This window comes from Setaria viridis, chromosome 4 (genome assembly GCF_005286985.2).
Source record: "Setaria viridis chromosome 4, Setaria_viridis_v4.0, whole genome shotgun sequence".
NCBI lineage: Eukaryota > Viridiplantae > Streptophyta > Magnoliopsida > Poales > Poaceae > Setaria > Setaria viridis.
Genome location: NC_048266.2, coordinates 3623118 through 3642828, shown reverse-complemented (window position 1 = coordinate 3642828; position 19711 = coordinate 3623118). Strand labels below are relative to the sequence as shown.

General features: G+C 46.7%; 2 protein-coding genes across 2 annotated transcripts; both read right to left on the bottom strand.

The window, feature by feature from the left end:
• Positions 1 to 6859: 6859 nt before the first annotated feature.
• Positions 6860 to 12123, bottom strand: LOC117851421 (bHLH transcription factor RHL1). Its single transcript, XM_072293039.1, has 7 exons — positions 9265 to 12123; positions 9077 to 9148; positions 8810 to 8980; positions 8429 to 8494; positions 7729 to 7794; positions 7545 to 7613; positions 6860 to 7443 (listed from the first exon to the last, which is right to left on the bottom strand). The coding sequence occupies exons 1-7, from the start codon at positions 9685 to 9687 to the stop codon at positions 7000 to 7002; spliced, it is 1311 nt and encodes a 436-aa protein (XP_072149140.1). The 5' UTR covers positions 9688 to 12123; the 3' UTR covers positions 6860 to 6999.
• A 133-nt stretch (positions 12124 to 12256) lies between these two features.
• LOC140222446 (uncharacterized) lies at positions 12257 to 13966 on the bottom strand. Its single transcript, XM_072293040.1, has 3 exons — positions 13805 to 13966; positions 12772 to 13028; positions 12257 to 12660 (listed from the first exon to the last, which is right to left on the bottom strand). The coding sequence occupies exons 2-3, from the start codon at positions 13019 to 13021 to the stop codon at positions 12626 to 12628; spliced, it is 285 nt and encodes a 94-aa protein (XP_072149141.1). The 5' UTR covers positions 13022 to 13028; positions 13805 to 13966; the 3' UTR covers positions 12257 to 12625.
• Between the last annotated feature and the right edge of the window lie 5745 nt (positions 13967 to 19711).

The following is a 19711-nucleotide window of genomic DNA, read 5'->3' as shown; positions in this document are numbered from 1 at the left end:
TTCTTCTATCGTCGCTTCATTTCAGGTATTTTTTTAAATCTCGTAGTTTAGGTAATGTAGATAGTGTAATGGATAGATGTAGTAGTGCATAGATCTAGTAGTTAGTTTAGTGGATCTGAGACTTAGAAAAATCTAGCGGATTTTAGACATAGGAAAATGTAGCTTAGTTAGTATAGTGGATTTAGCTTAGGTATTTAGTTCACAGTAAATTTAGTTTGTTGTTTTATGTAGATTAAATTTAGTTGAATATCATTTGCATTGCTAGGGTTTTTAGGTATTGACAATGTAGTTTTTATAGGAGTAGTTGGAATTATTAGATTTAGTGAGAACCTTTGTGCTTGTCGCGTATATTATTCTGGGTAGATGCCTATGATAAATTTAGTTCGTAAGGTTGGTTTACTCTTAAATAGTTGTTAGTATGCATGATAGAATTAAATGATTCCATTGTTTATTGAACTGAAGGTGCCGTTCTAGTTAACTGATTTTAAGTTTTTGAGAGTAATTTGGACTGCTCGTTTCGTGTATGTTGGCAGGCATGTCGTATAGTTTATATTTCCAAGTGTTCTATGGTCCGGGAAGGTTAGATATGGTCCAGAAGGGGTAGATTTGAGTGGATTTCCGTATTTCTGCAAGTATTTACTAAGAGCAAGAGAGAGGACTTGGGGGCATATGCAGGTGGCTTTGTAAAGATTTCGATGATAATAGAGATGAAGTTGATGTGTCCGTGAGGGCTGTAGTGAAGAGACAGCCTGACATAAACTTTTGGGAGCTGCTCCCGCTTGAAGAAACCCCGAGCTTCCGAGCTTATGTAAAGGGTTGCACGAGGCAGGGTTTACCGATCATATGGTATGTTCAACTGCTCATGAAAGGTAGGTCTAGCAGTCAGATGGAAGCAGAAGTGGGAGGTGCTGAAGTTGAAGCGGAGGAAGATGTGGAGAGTACTGAGGGGGCAAACAAAGAACTTGATAATGATGGGGTAGAAGGGGGAGATGCAGAGGATGATGTTGCAGCCCGTGAGCTAAATGGGGATTTGATGAGGGGGAAGAAATTGCTGAGTTAGTTGAGCAGGTGGAGAGAGAAGGAGAGGAGGCTAATGGTGCCGTGGATGATGACTCGTCCGATGAGGAAGATGCTTACCCTGTCCCGCGGAACTGGTCAAATTATGACCATTCCGCCCTAGAGGTCAGTGTACGGGAAAATGTCCCTTGGGAGTAGAGGGAGAATGAGGTATGCGTGGGTGCTTTGTACCCTAGTGCGGATGAGGTGAAGGCAGCTTTGCAGCATCAGTTCAGAGTGGAGAAGAGCAACCTGGTGGTGTATGATGTCCGCTGTGTGAGAAATGATTGCCCATTGAGGGTGCACGCATACAAGAGAAAGTGGAAAGATTACTGGGAGGTGACTAGAGTGGTTGAGCACCAATGCTTGCTGGATGAATTGGAAGGAACACACCACAACCTCACCGCTGATTTTGTTACTCAATACATGTATCCTCAGATAGTGCAGAATCCTAGCTTCGAGCCCAAGTCTATTGTTTGTGCCGTAGAGGAGAAATTCAAGTATAAGATTAGCTACAGCAAAGCTTACCGAGCGAAGCAGAAGACGTTGAAGATGAAGTGGGGTACGTTCGAAGCATCATATGACAACCTCCCTGTCTAGTTGCACACCATATGCCAGAGGAACCCATGAACCTTCTACGACGTGAAAGCGTATCCATGTGCTTAGTTTCCAGGCAAACAGGTCATGCGATGGTCATTCCTAGCCTTGGATCCTTGCATTGAGGCATTCCAGCGATGTTGACCAGTCATTTGCATTGATGGCACATTTCTGACCGGAAGGTATAAAGGAACAATATTGACAGCTATTGGCTCCGACGGCAACAATCAGGTGTTGCCGCTTGCGATTGCATTTGTGGATAAGGAGTCTAGAGAAAGCTAGTTTTAGTTTCTGAAGAGGGTGAAGAACATGATTGTGAAGGATGTGGAGGGAGTTTGTGTCATTTATGATCGGCACAAAGACATTCTACAAGCAATCAAAGACCTATAGAATGGAAGTCAGGAGTGTTTCTGGGTGGTGATATGGCCAGACTTGAAGAGTAGGTGGTGTACGAGGCATATGGGTGCAAACTTCCATAGGCAATTCAAGAACAAGACCCTTATGAAATTGTTCAAGCGGCTATGCAGCCAGAATCAAGAGAGGAAATTCAACCTTCTGTGGAAGAAACTTGATGACCTTACAAAGAAACAATGTGAAGAGCTAGCGAAGAGGCCGGTGAACAGTGAGGCAGACCACCTTGTATCTCTGGAGGACGTGGGACTCGATGGTTTGACTGTCAGGTGAAGACGGGGAAGGTCCATCAAGACCTTCTCATAGTGGATTGAGCATGAGCCGAAGGAAAGTGGGCATTACTCTTTGATGAGCCGAAGGGACAGACGTATCCGGAATGACATGGATCAATCAGAAGCAGGTCTTGATGTCCGCCTCTGCTCCAAGTGCTATGAAGCCGGTCACACTTACAAGAGCTGCCCTGCAACGATGTATGGAAGTACGAGTACCCAAGCTGGTCGATCAAGCAGTGATAGAAATGCTACAGTGCGTGGTCGAGGTCGTCGTGCACGTAGCAACAATGACGGGTTTCTGTGATTCATGTGCTATATGTTTGTCAATTCGTTACGATACATGTTTGTGTACTCGTAATTCAGGCGAACATTTCGAAATCTAATGTAACATGTAACCTAAGTTCTGGTACTGTGACCATGTAAAATTTTCATATCGTGGACTATTTAATTTGCAATATCTCATTTGTAGTTTGTTTTATTTCATTTTCATTTTGAAGTCATTATTATTTTGGGGGCGTACTTATATTTTTCATGTTGTAGGTATGGCGCAGCCAGTTCCAGAGGAGTACTAGACCCCTGAGTTGCTCGACCCTATCTTGGACGGCCTTCACAGGTCGTTCATGTCAGTCGTACGGGGTTCGAGGCTGAGCATGTTTCAGGCACGTAACCTTCTTTCGACGATGCCGATCGACGCACGTTGGATTCCAAGGTATGTCTTACTTAGTTAAACTTATGTGTTAAGTTCTAACATTACATTGTTTGAACTAATTAATTTTATGCATGGTACAAGTTACGTGTTGTGGGCCTTCTTCCTATACCCAGGTTTGGTTGAGGAGGACATGGTCGATGGTACTGTGTGGCCCGGGAAGAAGTCTACACGGTTCCAGTTCGACGTGTCACTGCTAGCAGCTCTGCTGGACCGGTGGCGGCCGGAGACGCACACCTTCCACCTCCCAGTGGGTGAGATGGCCCCCACACTTGAGGACGTCTCTTTGCTACTTGGCCTTCCTTGTGCCGGCGTGCCATTGCCGCGGTGGACGTCCCACCTACCTGGCGTGATGAGCTCTTGGGCCGGTTTGCCAATGTTCAGCGCAAAGATGGTTCCCCGCCGTACCGGACCTTCAGCTTGACACACGGGCCCACGAAGGCGTGGCTCTTATAGTTCAATGTGAGTACTTAGTTACCTACATGTCCAAATAGTTTTGTCTAACTTTTGTTAATTTTTCAACTAATTGTATTTTGTTGTGCAGGCCGACTACATGAGAGACGACGCCATAGTACCAGGAGTTGCCTTTCGACCACAACGATGTCGACAGACCCACGATGGGATCGTTGTGGTGCTTGAGGAAGGTACAATGCTTCATCTATAATTATTCGATTCATATCATCTAAACACTTGTCTATCTTAATCAAATATGTCCTTTATTTATGATTCATATCATCTAAACACTTGTCTATCATATCACTCTGATGTTGGCTAAACACATTGAATTCATGATCAAATATGTCCTTTATTTGTTGTAGGGATCGTGGGTTGGGGTGCAGACGAAGAAGACGTACCCAGACTTCATCGGTCAGTTCGACGCTCTTGTCGATACCGACGTGAGGTGGACAACCTACACCATAGACGAGGTGCACGCTCGTGCCCCGCATGGGCTCTCTTCGCTGTGCCATCGAGACATGGAGTATTGGAGGACGACGAGGCCACTGGTGTAGACATCCACGTCGAGGACTACGCGGTTCACCGTGTCATGAGGCAGTTCGGCTTGTACCAGCAGTCCCCACTTCCTGTTACGTCAGCAGTCCCGGCCGCCGTTCATAGGTACACCCCACCCTTTCATTCTCCTTCCAATAAAGTTTTTTTCGTTTATCTAACCCGCTGCACAATGGTTATGCTAGGGCTAGCCGGCAGGGTAGTGGTGGTGGTGGGCCTAGGGTCCAGTGGGCTTCGAGGATGGTTCTTTGGGTCGAGATGTGGATGACCGCTTTAGACAAGGTGGTGTAGAAGGAATGTGCGCACGATGACGATGCTTTCGCAGCGTACCTTCGGTGGTTCTTGCCGAGGATGAGGACGCGGGTCACATTCGTTCCGAGTCAGCCATCAACAGAGACCGCCCCTGTCACACAGACGTACCCGCGCTCGAGGGACGTCAACTTCGACGTCGCGGTAAGCTTCTGCATCATATTTGTTACTCAACTTGAACCAAACGGTGTGGCTAACTTCAACCCTTTCTTCTTCCCAAAAGTACAATGTTTTTGCAGAGGTAGCCACTGAGCTGATGTACGACATCGACCACTTCCAGCACCTGACTAATCATCAGCACGAGACGCTGTACAGGCGGGCCTTGGGCGCCTGCAATAGGTTTCTGAGGGCCGTCAGCTGCCGTGGTGGTCGCGGGGACGTCGTGCTTCCACCACAGGCTACCTACCCCCGTTCATTCTCTCCACCTCCTACCCACCAGGCCGGTATGTCCTCTCAGCCACCCGTTCATCCGCCGTACCCCGGCCCCTGTACTGCACCACAGCCACATGCACTAGCGGCTGGGCCGTCCTGGGCCGCAACAGCACCACCACCATTTTGGCATGCTGCCGCCGGCCCATCCACTATTTCGCAGTACGTGACCCCGACATGTACGTGAATGTTATTTTGTCGTACACCATTGATGAAATATTTGCAATTCACCTTACTAAATAATAATTCCTTAACACAGCCGCGCTGATGGGCGGAGCTTACAGTGGAGCGATGCCCTCTTCAGCTGCACCAGGCACAGAGCTACGCCACTACAGTGCGTAATGAATACAATTTTTCTATTCCATTTTAAATACGCAACGAAACTAACAATACCATTTCCTTAGTTGCATAATAGGGTTCGCAGATTGAGGGGGGCTTCGGAGGACTCCGTCGAGAAGGAGGGATAGAGATGGACGATATTTTCAGACCCGAGCCTAACGTGATCGGTGCCTTGCAGTTGCATGACGCCCCAGAGGATCCTACACAGGGCGCGACCCAGGACCTCGCGACACCACCTGCGGCCGCAGCAGGATGTCCGCCTCGCGACGTTGCCCCACGGGAGCCCTTAACGTATGACCAGCAGCAGACTAGAGTAGCGCAGCAGGCAGCGAGGCTTGGTCGTGGTCGCGGTGACCCTCGTTTCAAGCGAGGACGTATTTAGTGCGTAGGACCTATTTTATATTTTGTACGCCGGTGCAGGCTATCATGTGTACGATTATATAGCGTACGATGTATGGTCATCCGCAGACTAATCTATCTAGGCCGAGAGTTAAATTATTTTCAATTATTTCGTGCAATCACTCTACCTCTCTCAAAAATATTATAAAAAATTAAAGGAATAATATTCAAAATAGAGGTAGAGCCTCAAATTACGAAGTTACGTATTGCAATTTAACTACATAATTAAAATAATTGATAAAAATGAAGAAAAAATAATTGATAAAAGTCAACAAAAATTAAGGAAGAGCTCTTGTAGCCGTTTCAACCGGCTAGCCAACATGGGTGGGAGGACCCTTACCGGCGGTAAGGGCCATTCCACCGTTTCAGCCGACGAGATAGGTCCGCACGTGGCAGCCGGCACCCATCCGCCGTTTCAACCGAAGAAAGGAGCCTACGCCATTTGGTCCGGCCGGTATACATCCATTTTTGCAAATTTTTTATTCAACCATTTATTTCTGCAAAATCGTAAAAATATATATATATATAAAAATAAAAAAAATTCCTCCTCTCGCGCGATTCATGGGCGCCGCGGACCTACCTGGCCCTCATGCGACGCGGCCCATCTCCGGCTCTCTCCACCAGTGACGCCGACCTCCCCGTGAGCTACCTGCCGGGCGTGCTGCCCTCTATGGAGCGAGCACACGCCGCTAGGACGAGCGAAGGCGGAGCCTGCGCGAGGTGCGGGGCAGCGCGGAAGCTGCGGCGCGGCCGCTGGAGCCGCAATCCGTCGCCGTATTAGGGGCCATATGTGCTACCCTGGGGACGCACTCCGGCACTCGAGCCGCACGGCGCCGCCGCATGGGGCCGTCGCTCGCTTCGCGCGTTTCTGCTGGCAGCTCTGGATGAGTAGGTGAACCATCGGGAAGATAGCATGTTGTGCGGCACTGCGGCTGCAATAGCTTCCGAGCTTGTCCACTTCCTTCCCTCTGTTTCTTTGTTACTCAAATAATGGAGATTGAATGCTAGACAGTTCGTGGATATTGTTTTTCTTCCCTTTCTCAGTAGAAGAAAAAAGCAGTTGCACTTCTTCGTTGATATTGCTTCTCTTCCCTTCTTCAAGGAATCATGACTCTATCCAGTGAACATTAATTGATAGGTTAGGGGTATTTTTGTCCTAGTTAACAACGTTTGTGCAAAATTTAACAGGGTGCTAATTTCAGTTCACAATTGCATCTTTCAACGGTATTTTACGGTGGCATGTTCTTTCAGTAATAATTTATAGAAATCATCATCTTTCAGTACTATAGAACCAATTTTCCCAAGGGTCCAAGGGCGGCAACGGAGGAGGAAATGGCAAATGAAAGATGTATTGGAGAAGAAAAACGAAGGTACGATGTCATGACAGGATGCTACTACGTCACAGGATTCTAGTTACACCCTTTCTTTGATACATTATACAGCTGTCGCTCGGTAAGGCTCTCCTCCTACTGATCACTGCTTACCGCCGCCGGAGGCGCCCAGTTCCTTGACGGACCGGGAGTCGTCGCCTCCTCCGGCGCTGCTAGCGGACGCCGGCGACGTCGCTGCGGCGGCGGCGCCGTTGTTGACGTCGTGCAGCTGGCCGCCAGGAGCAGCAGGGTTGCTGTTGGCGGCGGCGTGGCGGAGCACTGGCGGCGGGCGGGAGAGGAGCGACGCGGACGAGGTGGCGGAGGAGATGGCGGACGCCAGGGAGATGGGCATCAGGCACAGGCCCTTGCCCTGCAGGTACTGCATGGCCGTGCCCATGTCCTCCTCCATCATCTTCGCCACCTGATTCTCTGCCACCCGCAGCCCACCGCCGCCGCCACCGTTCTCGCCGCTGCCGCTGCCATTGCCATTGCCCTTGGTGGCAGCGCCAGCGCTGCCTTTCGCACCGCCGCCGCCGTTGCTGTTGCCCTGCACAAACCGGTAGTAACACGATGCTTCTCAGAATTGATCGAAACACTGCAGGCAACTGATCTCTGATCTGCTAGCAATAGCATCGAATGTTCAGTTACCTCCGAGGACATGCTTGCAACCAGGGGCGCCATGCCGGCCGCGCCTCCCAGCCGGCTCATGCTCAGAACCTGCAATAACATGTGAAGTCGTCAGCACTGGCACTCCGCCTAGCCGGGATCAAAGCTCAAAGGCAGCTGATGAGCTATCGCTTGCCAGCAGTGTTCAGAAGTAGCAGCATCTCACCTTGACTTGGAGCTGCAGGAACTTCACGTAGTCGATAATCTCGTCCAGCATCGACGCCTTGTCCGTCTGCAAAAAACGACAAACCCACGCCGCCATTTCAGTGTCGAGTGTCGACGCCCACACATTGCTCCCCATTTCTTCATGCTAAATGAGTTGCCACTCTTAAGTCTTAACAGACTGATCCATCGACATGCCGCCATTGATGATTAATTCGATCACCACTTCCGAAATTCAGTGAAAATTTCAGCAAAACAAGGCATGGAATTGGAGTGCGCCCCCCATGCCCATTTACTCCGCTCCAAATATAGTAGCTGGCGCAAGACTATTCTCACAGTTCATTCAAAGTTTCAGGCATTGCAGTCTTGCAGACTACTCCGTAGCTTGCAGTACCAAGTATCCAGCACATCACATCACATGAGCATGAGCTCGACAGGACAGGAGCAGGGCGCCAGCGCCCTACCCTCACCTACCTGCCGGCCCCGTCTCCGCCCCTACTAGCCTATGCCTATCGCTGCCACTCGCGTAAACGGGCAAGCACCCCCGTCGCACGCGTGCGTGGGTCCGGAAAGATTCCAGCTTTTTCGCCGGAGAGAGAAACGACGGGATCGAGGGCGCGAAGCGGCAAAGCAGAAACGACGGCGACGTTGAAGACGCCAGAAAGGAGAAAAGGGGTAGAGAAGGGAGATAAGGGATTGCCGACCTTGTTGGCGTTCGGGACCAGCTCCTGCAGCGATTTCATCCGCTCCGCGATCCGCTCCCTCCGAAGCTGCGAGAAATGGATCGCGACAAGTTCAGAAATTCTGTAGTATGTTGGAAGAAGTGTAGGAAATTTACTGATGGTTTGTGAACATTGACTGGTTAGTTACATGATTAATAACGACATGAAATTCTACTATATCTTCTTCCAACAAGATAAACAATGATGTTCAAGGATTTTTAATTGCAGCGAATATAGAGGTTGATGCTTGATTTGCAATGTTCTGGCACGTCCTCGCAGGAGCTTGTTGATTTCTTCTAAAGAAAAGAATAATTCAGAGAATGGAAAAGGGTGGTGGGCTGAGAGTGGCGAGATGTGGCATACACGTTCGGCTATGCTGTGGGGGTCGGTGGCCTGCCCTCGCCTCGCCCGCTGCCGCACCTGCCGCGGCGGTGCCGCACCGCCGCCGGCCGACGAAGCTGCGCCGCCAGCGGGTGGTGTCGCGCCGCCGCTCGCCGCCGGTCCTCCCAGGCTCTGGGGCGACATTGATCCTCCCTACGACAGAGACGATAGCATGGATACATGAAATTAAAGAAGCAGGGTTCTTTGCATATATATACTAGCTGGTGAGAGTTGAGTCGGTGACCTTACCTGGCCAAATTGTGGCTGCACGGAGGCCGCGCCGTGCATCCCGAACCCGTTGAACAGCGAGTGGTCACCTCCCTGCTGGACGCGCGCGGGCAGGCGGAATCCATGGCAACGAGACGCGCAAAAGGTTTAGGAAAGATCGAGCCGAGGAGGAAGGAAGCGTAATTGTGAGTCCAAGACGCGACACTTACGGCGGAGTTAGGCGACTTGAAGCCGCCCTCCATCTCCTCCGGCGCCGGCGCCGACCGGTCTGTGAACAGCGGCAGCGGGGAGAACCCGCCGCTCTCCTTGGCCCCGCCGCCCGCCAGGCCGCCGCCATGGCGGTGCAGGTCGCTGAGCTGCAGCATGACCGGGGAGGAGGAGGAGGACTTGACGTCCCCGCCGCCGATCTGGTGCTGCCGGAGGCGGGACGCGAGCAGCGCCGACTCGTCGCCGAAGGCGGCCTGCACGGCGGCGTCCTCGGCGCCCGCGGCGAGCTCCCAGGGCGACTTGTTTCCGCCGGCGCCCAGGTCGGCCCACGCGGAGGGCAGCGTGGAGAGCATCTGGTCGAAGAAGTCGTCGGCCTGCTGCGGCCCGCCCTCGCCGCCGGCCATCTCGCGGCCGCTCGGCTGCATGATTGAAGCCGCTCTGTGTGGTCTAGGTAACGGAGGTGAGTAAAGGATCTTCGGAATGCAGGGTGAAGAGGAGGGAGCTAGGGAGCAACTCGTGGCTCGCGCGGTTTTATAACAGCGTCTGCAAATTTCAGTTTTTTTAAAAAACAAAAGTAAGCTTAGTTCGTGCAACACCTTGGCGTTCAGATTTTTTTTTTGTTATTAGGAGAAGCATAACTTAACTGACATGCAGCCATGAAGTATAACTTGTGTGAGTCCAAGACAATATTCAAATATCGGAAGCAAGATCGAGCGAGTTGGTTGTGTGGGGCAATCTTGGCACACCTTCGTTCTCTCCGCAACCAACTTGATAATCCCTGCTATTTTTTTTAAATAGCTTACGTCCCTTTGGAACACAGAAATTTCACAAAAAACTTTGCACGAATTGGCTAAATTCCCTCCAAAATTCGGGCAAAAAATGGCATTTCAAAGTGGGCCTTTACAAAAATCAGGTATTGCGGGGCCGTTTTGGAAGGCGTCTCCGGAAACGGTGAATGTTCCGCATGACCTCTATGCTCACGTTTAAGGCCAAAGCTGAAACGGTGATTGTTCTTGAACAGCTTCACACTCTCCCAGTTCAGGCTGCAGTTCACGACTGCACACGTGCAACAACATACGCATTGGAGTCTGGAGAAGGCAAGAAGTTATGCTCAGCTCCGTGCGCGCGTGCGAGAGTAAACCCCAAATGACAAAATGGCATCCGATGACAGATCGACTGACAGCTAAATGCAGTTATCAGTAGGGCAAAAGTATTCAGAGAGAGGATCAGACTAAGAAAATACCCAGGAAGAACAGAGTCATTAAGCACCGGGATTATTCTGACGCCCCCACTACGAGTCATGTCTGATGTTCTTTCAACTAAAATAATTAGCACAAGTGCGGGTTCAATCTGGTAAAGTGATAAGATTATTTACTGTCAGCTTGCTATAATAAGGAGGATCCTATGAGCCTTTGCAGTTTGCACAGCAAAATGCTCTCAGATCCTTCAGTAAAGTGAAGGAAAGGTCTAGCTGATTGAGAAGACCCTGCAACTTGTAGAAGGTTAAAATAAAGATCAAGATCATAAGTGTTGAAAAAAAAAATGAGATCAGTACCAGCTTTGTCTACAGGTTCTCACAGGTATAAGATTATTACTTTATAGTATTAGTTTCTACACATCTAACAACCAAGATGACATCATCAGCACAAGCTAGATATTTGTATAGACAGTAGAGATAGTCACTACAATGCATATTAACTAATTTATCTCTTACCACTGATCCCTATACATTGAATGGCACAATTTGTCAATTCCTACACACTTCTCCAAAACGTGAGCCAATCTTTTAACTCACCGGAATTTTTAGTTGTTGATTCACCTATGTTCTGTTACCCAAGCTGCCCTTTTATGCAAGAGACTACTCAACCCGCCTCTCCACTGCAGATCATAAAAGACCATAATAGCAAAAGTATACACAAAACTAAGATGTAGTAAAAAGAACATAAAGGTAGCATGATGGAGATGAATTAGTTGAGGGGATAAACCTACTTAGCATGTACGATTATTGAATATCAGATAATCCGTTGACAAGGGGCTAATAAGAGCGCACGATCGCACAGTTTTATTCTCTCCTCCCTTGTCTAGAAAAAGAAGCATGCACGGGGGTGGCGCGAAGTCAGCAGGGAGCATTAACTGCTGACACATTCCTCTTGCAGAGCTGAAGATCCGAGGGGAATGGACGGATCAGTTGGAGAAGGAGCAGTAGCAGTTTTAGGTCAGTCAATCCCCGCATTAACTGCACTAATCAAATCTGGTTGCAACATTAATGGCCCCTGGATTAGTTTAATCCGCCCTGTACCCGGACTCCCCAGCAGGCATGGATGGAGATGATAGAGGAGATTAATGTCCTGTCGTTCATACCATAATGTATTGGAGAGAAATTCCATCCGGGGATGTCCATGTTTCTATTGAATGCTGCTTACAGCGCTGATGCGAAGGCTATGCTTAGGAGAAAGCGTATTGGCACAAGAAAGAGGGCACAGATAAGAGAAGAAATCAGCACTTTCGGGGAAGGAAAGTGTAGTACACAAAGAACATGAAGACAGGAACCATAACACTTTCTAAAAGAACATGAATGATTTCAGTGCAAACATTCTATGAGAAAAACAGGAAGCTGAATACTTAAATTGCTGCAATTATGAATTAGCAAGGATGGCAAAAAAGTTTTAAGATTACATAAGGTCAAAATCAAGCAAAAAGATAGGAATATCATTGTTGTAAGTCATAACTTATGCATTTTACTACCAGTAGATATCAAAGGAAAAGGATGGCAGTTTATTTATTTCTCCATGAAGGTACATAAAGGTTGCCTACACTTTTGGTCCTACAGTTGATGTTTATCTCAACATGGATTGATTGATCCAATCTCTGAGAATATGACAAAAGAAAATGCCCAAGCATCTCCTGGCTTTTTGCCTATGTACTAAGGCAAATGCATAGTAGTTTGATACTGTACACTTTTTTTTCTCTCTCCAAGAACAGGCATGGTAGTAGTTTGATGCACAAAATGAATAAATTCTCATAATTTATCAACATAGCACATGATGCCAGATACATTGATTGCCAAACCCAACTACAAGATGCAACTCAACAGCTGGAAAAACCACAAAGACATTCAAAGTAATGCTTACCAATACATTAGTTACAATGTCTCACAAAAATCCAATCTATATGAATTGTGGTTCTGACACTTTCAGTTTCCTTGTTTAATGAAGCTTGGAAGTTTGGAGCACCTCATACTGCTATTATGCAGATAAATCCAGATACAGAAACAAGGCTGTGTTAATTTGCATCAGAAACTTTTCGAGTTAGCAATCTCCATAATGGCAAGGGAGGTTTTACTGCATCAAAGTGTGCTCCATATCATTTATCCATCTCCCAGATAATGCCACCATCCTCTGAATGCAGCAACAAACAAGAGTATGAATGTGAGCAATCCATGCTATCAGTGGCACACACAAAATTCGCAAGAAAATCAATTGCTCCTGCTATGAAATCCAGGAATATACCTTTGATCTTTTTGTTTATCCACACTTCAAGCAGCATCCCTGCACCAACCCCAGCAGCACACACAGCACCATAGATGGCCAGTGCAGAAGGCCAGGACCGCCGAGGCAGAAAATAACAGTCAGGGACTTGCCTGATTTTCTTCGGGAGACGTTTCTTAACAATCGGTTGGCTAGACTCAGTAGCCACTGAGCCGCCCACAGTCTTCCAATCCACATTCTTCAGGATATCTTTCGAGTCTTCAGCGGCCATACCGAAACTGTATATGTATAAATGCTAGTCAGAATTCCACGGGTAGCACATGTTCACATAATAGCAATATATTGCATTCTTCATGATATCTTTCGAGTTTTCAGTGCCATTCGAAACTGTATAAATGTAATCAGAATTTGACGAACAGCACATGTAAGACATTCACACAATAGCAATCTATTCAATTCTTCAGGATCTGCCTCTCTGCAAATTTTCAACATACTCTGACTAGCATATCCCGAAACACAAACTTATGGAATGGCAGATACTCACAATTCCCCATATATGCAACTACTCGCTTACACCCTAAGGTTTATGAAGAAATCTTACAAAGTTACATGGTTGATTGGTGCAGGTACAGTGGCAACCAGAGCTTATCAATTAAAGCCACCAAACCCAATACCTAAAGTCATCAAGACATAACATAACCTTCAAAATGAGCACAGCAAAAAAAAGGACCAAAGGAGGAGGGATAACAAGAGCTCAAATGACATATTACAGAATCAGCTTAAGGCTCCATATTTCATTCCTTATTACTAATATCAGCCTGTGGCTACTGCAATCCGCACCGCACCTGATCTACTCGCGCGGCACGGGCTTACAAAACCGACTCCAGAGCAGAACCCAACTAGTTTTGCTAACCAGATTTTAGACAATCAGAGGAACGGAACTTGCAATCCAAACGGCCTGCTAAAGCTCCAGGGCAATCGACGGGCAAGCGGTTAGCAGCGGAACTAATGGCGAGTAAGCGAAGAGAGGGTATGGGAACAGATCCGGAATTACCGCGTGGAGCGGGGCTCCGGGGCCGGAGGGCAATCGAGGCGGCGGCGCCGGCGGCGTGGACGCTGGACGGCTGGAGGACGGGGACGACGGGGGCCGGGCAGGCGGAGGCGGAGAAGCCCTTCTTGGGCATGTGGGCTGTGGCCTACTAGTATGGGGACGAAATACTCGCTGTTCCGGTCCACGCCGCCGACCACATCATCGTCGATCCACTCCGGCACGTCGCTTTTGTCTTTCTTTGGGCCGGCCCACCAACGTTCAGCTAGCCAGCAAAGCTTTATGGGGCTTTTTTTATGGTATAGTGTTAGTTTTATTTTTCAGTATATTTTCATTTGGCATATTTTTTTCGTTTAGCATATTTTTATTTTTAATTTACTTTTTATTTTTTATATGTGTTTCTTATTTTTTTCCTTTTTATTCTTGTTTTAGGTACCTATAATATTTTTTAAGAGTAAGTACGTTGCCACACCTTAGTAGTCTCATAAATCATCTCATGCAGTGCCACTTATGATTTTTTTCGGATGTGGAGGAGAGGATGAGAAAAGAGAAAGAGATTGTTGTTTCGCGAAACAATTTTATTTCATGAACCGGCCTGTAGATGATGTCGATTGAAGTTATACGACACCAGAAACTGCATGCATACAGGTACATCCTGATTCATTCCTTTTTTATTTTTTCTCTTGCTTATTTTTCCTTCACTTATTCTTTCATGTTGTGATTGATTTTTATTTTTTTAAAAACAAAATAATAAATACTGCTCTATTGTAACATATTTTAAATGGTTATTCATGTAATATTATATTATTTTCTGACCGAAGTCAGTAGGGGAAGTCCTATATCATGAAAGAAGAACATACGAGAAGAGAAATTCAGGATTGTGTCCTTGCCTAAGGTAACAGTTGTATCTCAAACATGAATTTTAGTTATAAGTAGTTGTAGCAAGCATAAAATGCAACCTGACTGGTGGGGAACTGAGATGTCACTGAATTAAAACCATTGTTTTAGAAATCCAATTGGATTTTACTTAACCGATTGCTCTTTCGGCAGAACCTTGTTCTCAGGTTAGAATACCAAGCAATTGCGCTGAACGTCAATTTGTGTAAATCAGGGAACAATTGCCTTTGAGAAAAGCATCGACATGTTAGATTGGAAGGTAAAGTGTTTTGATGCTGCCAGAAAGAACTAAAATTGTCTTTTGGGCATATTTTGGTTTTCCCCCTAGGTGTTACCCATCGTGATTAGGTATCCTATCGAGAGTAGCTTGTCTTCATACTTGCATTCAAGTTTGCCTATATCTGTAGTTGCTGTGGGTATGAAATGATCATCTTAGGATAATCCTTTTGTGCTAGTACTTAATACCCATCCTTTTGTACATGTATGCCCATTTGCTTTTTTTATTGAATCACAGTTTTTTATTAATTTGCAGATCTTCCACAAACATATTACTGTTTGTTCTCTAAGAGATGACACAATGCCTAAACGCTTACTGAATATTTTCTATTTGTGTTAGTGCTTTTACTAATTCGGGTTCTTGTGCCCTGTGGATGCGGAATCTGGCCGGCAGGTAAATATATATACGTAGCTTGCCGCGCGTTAGATCGGATATGACCTAGCACACAATGACTTAGGATTTATACTGGTTCGGGCAACGGGCCCTACGTCCAATCGGGGTTCGGTCGGTCGATTGTATTCCTGAGCCCAAGTACTCAAAGTTTACAGTGGGGGTACAAACAAGCGAGGAATAGAGAAGGGGTGTTTGAGGCCCGGTCGTGCTCTGGTCCGAGTGGAGGAGAGTGACGAGGGCTCGAACGTGCGCTAAGTGTTGGAGAGAGTGCTCGAGTGCGCATGAGCGTCGGAGTGTCTCGAGAGAGCTAGAGAGTCTCTCATAGAGAGGGAGAGAGAGAGTGCCCCCTTTATAGTTCAAGGGGACGGCTTACAAGTCAGAGAGAGAAGGTGCATGGGTGCTGCCTAATCGTGTCAGCGCCCACATCATCGGGTACGGGGTGGCCATCGCCCTCCATCCCTATTCATCTCGTCCGGTCGCTCTGTCGTGATGGGTAGGTAGTATAGTGTCCACCTGACATGGCAGGGTGGTACTGTGCGTTGCGTGCGCAGGGCGTGGCGAGGTACAGTCCTCGGTATGGCGCTTGACCTGAGCGTCTTCCCTTATCCGCTCCACCTGCTCTCCGGGCCCATACCGAGCGAGCATCCCCGATCGGTCGTCCCGGTCGGTTCCGACCGTGTTGGTCGGGAGGGAGCGATATGCGCCGATCCAATCAGAGGCACATCCCTGGTTGGGGGAACTTGGTCGGAGTCGGATTGTGGCCCTAGCCCCGACTAGGCCTCTTGGTCGGGGCGTCGACCAGGCCTCCTAGTCGAGGGCGTTGGTTGGTGGCCAGATCGTGGTCACAGCCTGGCGTCGCGTATCTGGGCCGGCCCAAGCGTCCATTGTCGCTGCGCCACCTGTTGGGCCGGGTGTTGTGAAAAGACGGGCCCATTGGGGACCCCGGGTCTATAGACCCGACACGCCCTCAGACAGGTTTATAGTCACATGTTATTGTCACAATAGAGAATTAGGAATGTCAATGATCATCTGTGCACCTGCAATGCATGAGTGGAATCAAATTTATTTTGCAAATTTGTTTTCATTGGTCCTGCTTGCTACAGCTGAACATTAGCGTACCTGTTAGTAATATATTATTATTTGTTGTGCTGTCAATGCCACCAAAATACATAGTATAGGGCTGATGCAGCTTGACATCCTGAGCTAATTTTAAGGAGTTTTTACAGGGTCAATGTGTCCCTGTACCATTTTCTTTATCGGAATTCTTATAGGACATCACTTATGCAATATGGAAATATAAAATGTTATAAATCGGGTTGGCTTCCATGCTTTGGTATGAATGCGGTACAACATTTTACCATAAAATTCAGCTCTGCAATGCCCTGGAAGTGCAGGCCTGTTACTTTTATTTGTTCTGCACTCCTAACTAGACATGACCAAATATTTGCTTAGCCGTATTATTAAGAAGCCTTAGAAACAGCTACTACCATAGATCTTTGTGGAGAAAACATTAAAATGAAGTTATGCCCTAGAAGTGCAGGCCTGTTACTTTTATTTGTTCTGCACTCCTAACTAGACCTGACCAATTATTTGCTTAGCCGTATTATTAAGAAGCCTTAGAAACAGTGTGCAGGTGATGCTACTACCATAGATCTTTGTGGAGAAAACAATAAAATGAAGTTATTTAAGGTGTTAATGTGTTACCCTGGTGCTACTTTACTGATTGATGAATGGTGGTGTGTCTCAAGTTTAAGTGTCTAGTTTCCAAAGCCAGCCATCCTTAAAAGTGTGTTCCTTTGTTTATCTCACTATTGCCTATTCTATTATGAGCATTGCGATGACACATAGGTTGTCCTGTGAAATCTCCATTTCAGGAAAAAAAAAGTATAGGATTTCAATAAACCACTGGCTCAGACCCATATCAGTAAATTGAGCTCTGATGGGTTGGAATAGGTTTCATCCAAATAATCGAAGTGGATTATTTGTGGATATAATACCAACATATTCAGCATGAACTTCCGTGTACAGCAGCATTGCTTAAGGTGAAGGATTCAGATCTTACTCAGTATCTTTTTTAATTTATTATTGATGCCTTTTTTTTTCACTCATGTGCTGTTTGCAGCATAAGAATAGTACTGTTGGCTAACTAATGGCGGAACGAAGGAAATTCTCAAGTAGTAGGTAGAAAATGTGCAAGTAAAGCGATTCACCATGTTACCTGTAAGATTTGTGAGATCTGTTAGACATCTAGGCATTTTACGCCATATTTTAATTCCGAATATTATTAAGTAAATCATGGTCATCGTGAGTGACACAGAGCATGTGCAAGTGTTTATGTTTAAAACACATTTGGACATAAACAGAATCAAAAGAAAGAACCAGAGGAGGTTTAGTATGTACCAGGGGTGGGACTATTGCCGGAGGCGATGGGTGCGCCGTTCCCAGAACTGGACGCATGCCCGAAACGTCGGTTTAGGCTGTTCGATGTAGTGGATCAGAGTTGATACGGTGATGAGTTGGTGCAGAGCAGTCCATCGAACGGCCTTCAGGAAGTAGTAGGACGTAGTCGTTCCCAGTGAGCAGTCGCGCAGAAGATGCGCTCCCCAAAAATTTAATCACCTGCCTACTTGTGCAAGTGTCGCAGCAGGACGAAGTTTTGGAGGCCTGCTCTCGCAAGCTCTGTGTGTGCAAAGGCTCGCGCTGGGAATGCCAAGATAGCAGCGGGCAATAGCAGAGAGAGAAGTTGGTCTCTTCGGGTAAATTAACCAGAGGATGAGCACCTCTCTTATAGACGTAGGAGAAAGGAGATTCAACGAACCTAGACACAGTCTTAGGTGATTGATAGCCATTAATCAGCCATTCAACAATATTAGTTACTAGAAGTTAATGTCAGCCACTGTTATAATTGAGTCATGAAGTCACGAATCAATTCTCAGAAACGTAAAAACCAACCACCACCTCACTGCAACACATCACGTTCGCACACGTCGCGCTCGGCACACCACGCCACGCCATGGCTCGGCGAGGCAAGCGAGCGCGCACCTGTGGCACCCTTTCTCTCTTCCTCAACTTCTCAATTAGTGCACACATGGTCCACATATTTAAGTTGGTTAAGATACTCATTAACTACCCATGTGGGATTAACCACTTTAACCACTTAGCATTAAACGTGGGCCTTGAGATTAAATGAATTAAATGGGCCTAGCCCAAATATTCCAACAATCCCCACTAAATTTCAAGGCACACGAGAAATGCTCTCATTTTCACTGCTGCTTTTATATACCAGTTTTTCGATAGAGACTGTTAAGTTGAACATCCACCTAGAGGAGAGGCTACATTTATTCACAACTGTTCAATGGACTATGCCTTGAATTGACAATCTTGTGCAAACAAGTTATACCAAAACCCTTTTCTGGTACTAGGCTGCTTAAAAGCATCCCTGCGGTTTGGAGCGTATAAGTCATACTCCAAACCTTTCATAAGTATCTAGAGATCACCCAATTCTTATAGACTGTGACCAGCAGTCGAACTCATATAGGTGCAATCCTTAAAGGATGGTCTGTAGGATAACATCTTTGCTTAAATAAGTCACTCAGATTACATTAAGGTAAAAGCCAACCTGCCTTACAGTTTGAAGAGAAATGCACTTGTACAGGAATGAGCCTTATTCAAAGGTTCTCTTCTCTCAGTCAACCAATGGCTTGTTTCACTATCCTAATTCATGGGATCTCTGATCACATAGTACAGGTTACCACCAAAGCATGACTCACATACTGGGTCTCAACCCCAATTCCCTAGATGCATTGTCTATCACATTTCGTGAAAGATCATTTGTGCATTGATCTGTCAGGTTTTGAGCCATTTGGATATAATCTAAAGCTATTACTCCGGAGCTTCTCAATTTCCTGACATGTTTCAATCGCCTCGTTACATGCCCAGATGACTTCATGTTGTTCACTTTGACGATCACCTTCTGATTATCACAGTTCATTAGGATAGCCAATATCGATTTTTAAACCACCAGTAATTTTATTAGGAGTTCATGAAGACACTCAGCCTCAACAGTGGTAGTATCTAATGCTGTAAGTTTTGCTTCCATAGTTGACCTCGTTAAGATGGTCTGCTTGCAAGACATCCAGGAAACAGCACCACCTCTAAGCGTGAACAAATATCCGCTCATGGCTTTTATCTCATCAGCATCAGAAAAATCCAATTTGAATCACTATAACCCTCTAGTACCCTTGGGTGACCAGTATAGTGAATCCTGTAGTCCGCAGTGCCTTTTAGATAGTGCATCACTCTCTCTAGGGCATGCCAATGATCATCTCCTGGATTTGAAACAAACT

What these genes read in the sequence shown, in the direction of transcription:
- LOC117851421 (XM_072293039.1), bottom strand. Translation starts at nt 9,687, where the DNA reads ATGCAGCCGAGCGGCCGCGAGATGGCCGGCGGCGAGGGCGGGCCGCAG. An exon ending in TGCAGCCACAATTTGGCCAG is followed by an intron (nt 8,981 to 9,076) that starts GTAAGGTCACCG and finishes TCTCTGTCGTAG; the next exon opens with GGAGGATCAATGTCGCCCCA. An exon ending in TGGTCCCGAACGCCAACAAG is followed by an intron (nt 7,795 to 8,428) that starts GTCGGCAATCCC and finishes CGTTTTTTGCAG; the next exon opens with ACGGACAAGGCGTCGATGCT.
- LOC140222446 (XM_072293040.1), bottom strand. Translation starts at nt 13,021, where the DNA reads ATGGCCGCTGAAGACTCGAAAGATATCCTGAAGAATGTGGATTGGAAG. An exon ending in GATAAACAAAAAGATCAAAG is followed by an intron (nt 12,661 to 12,771) that starts GTATATTCCTGG and finishes TGCTGCATTCAG; the next exon opens with AGGATGGTGGCATTATCTGG.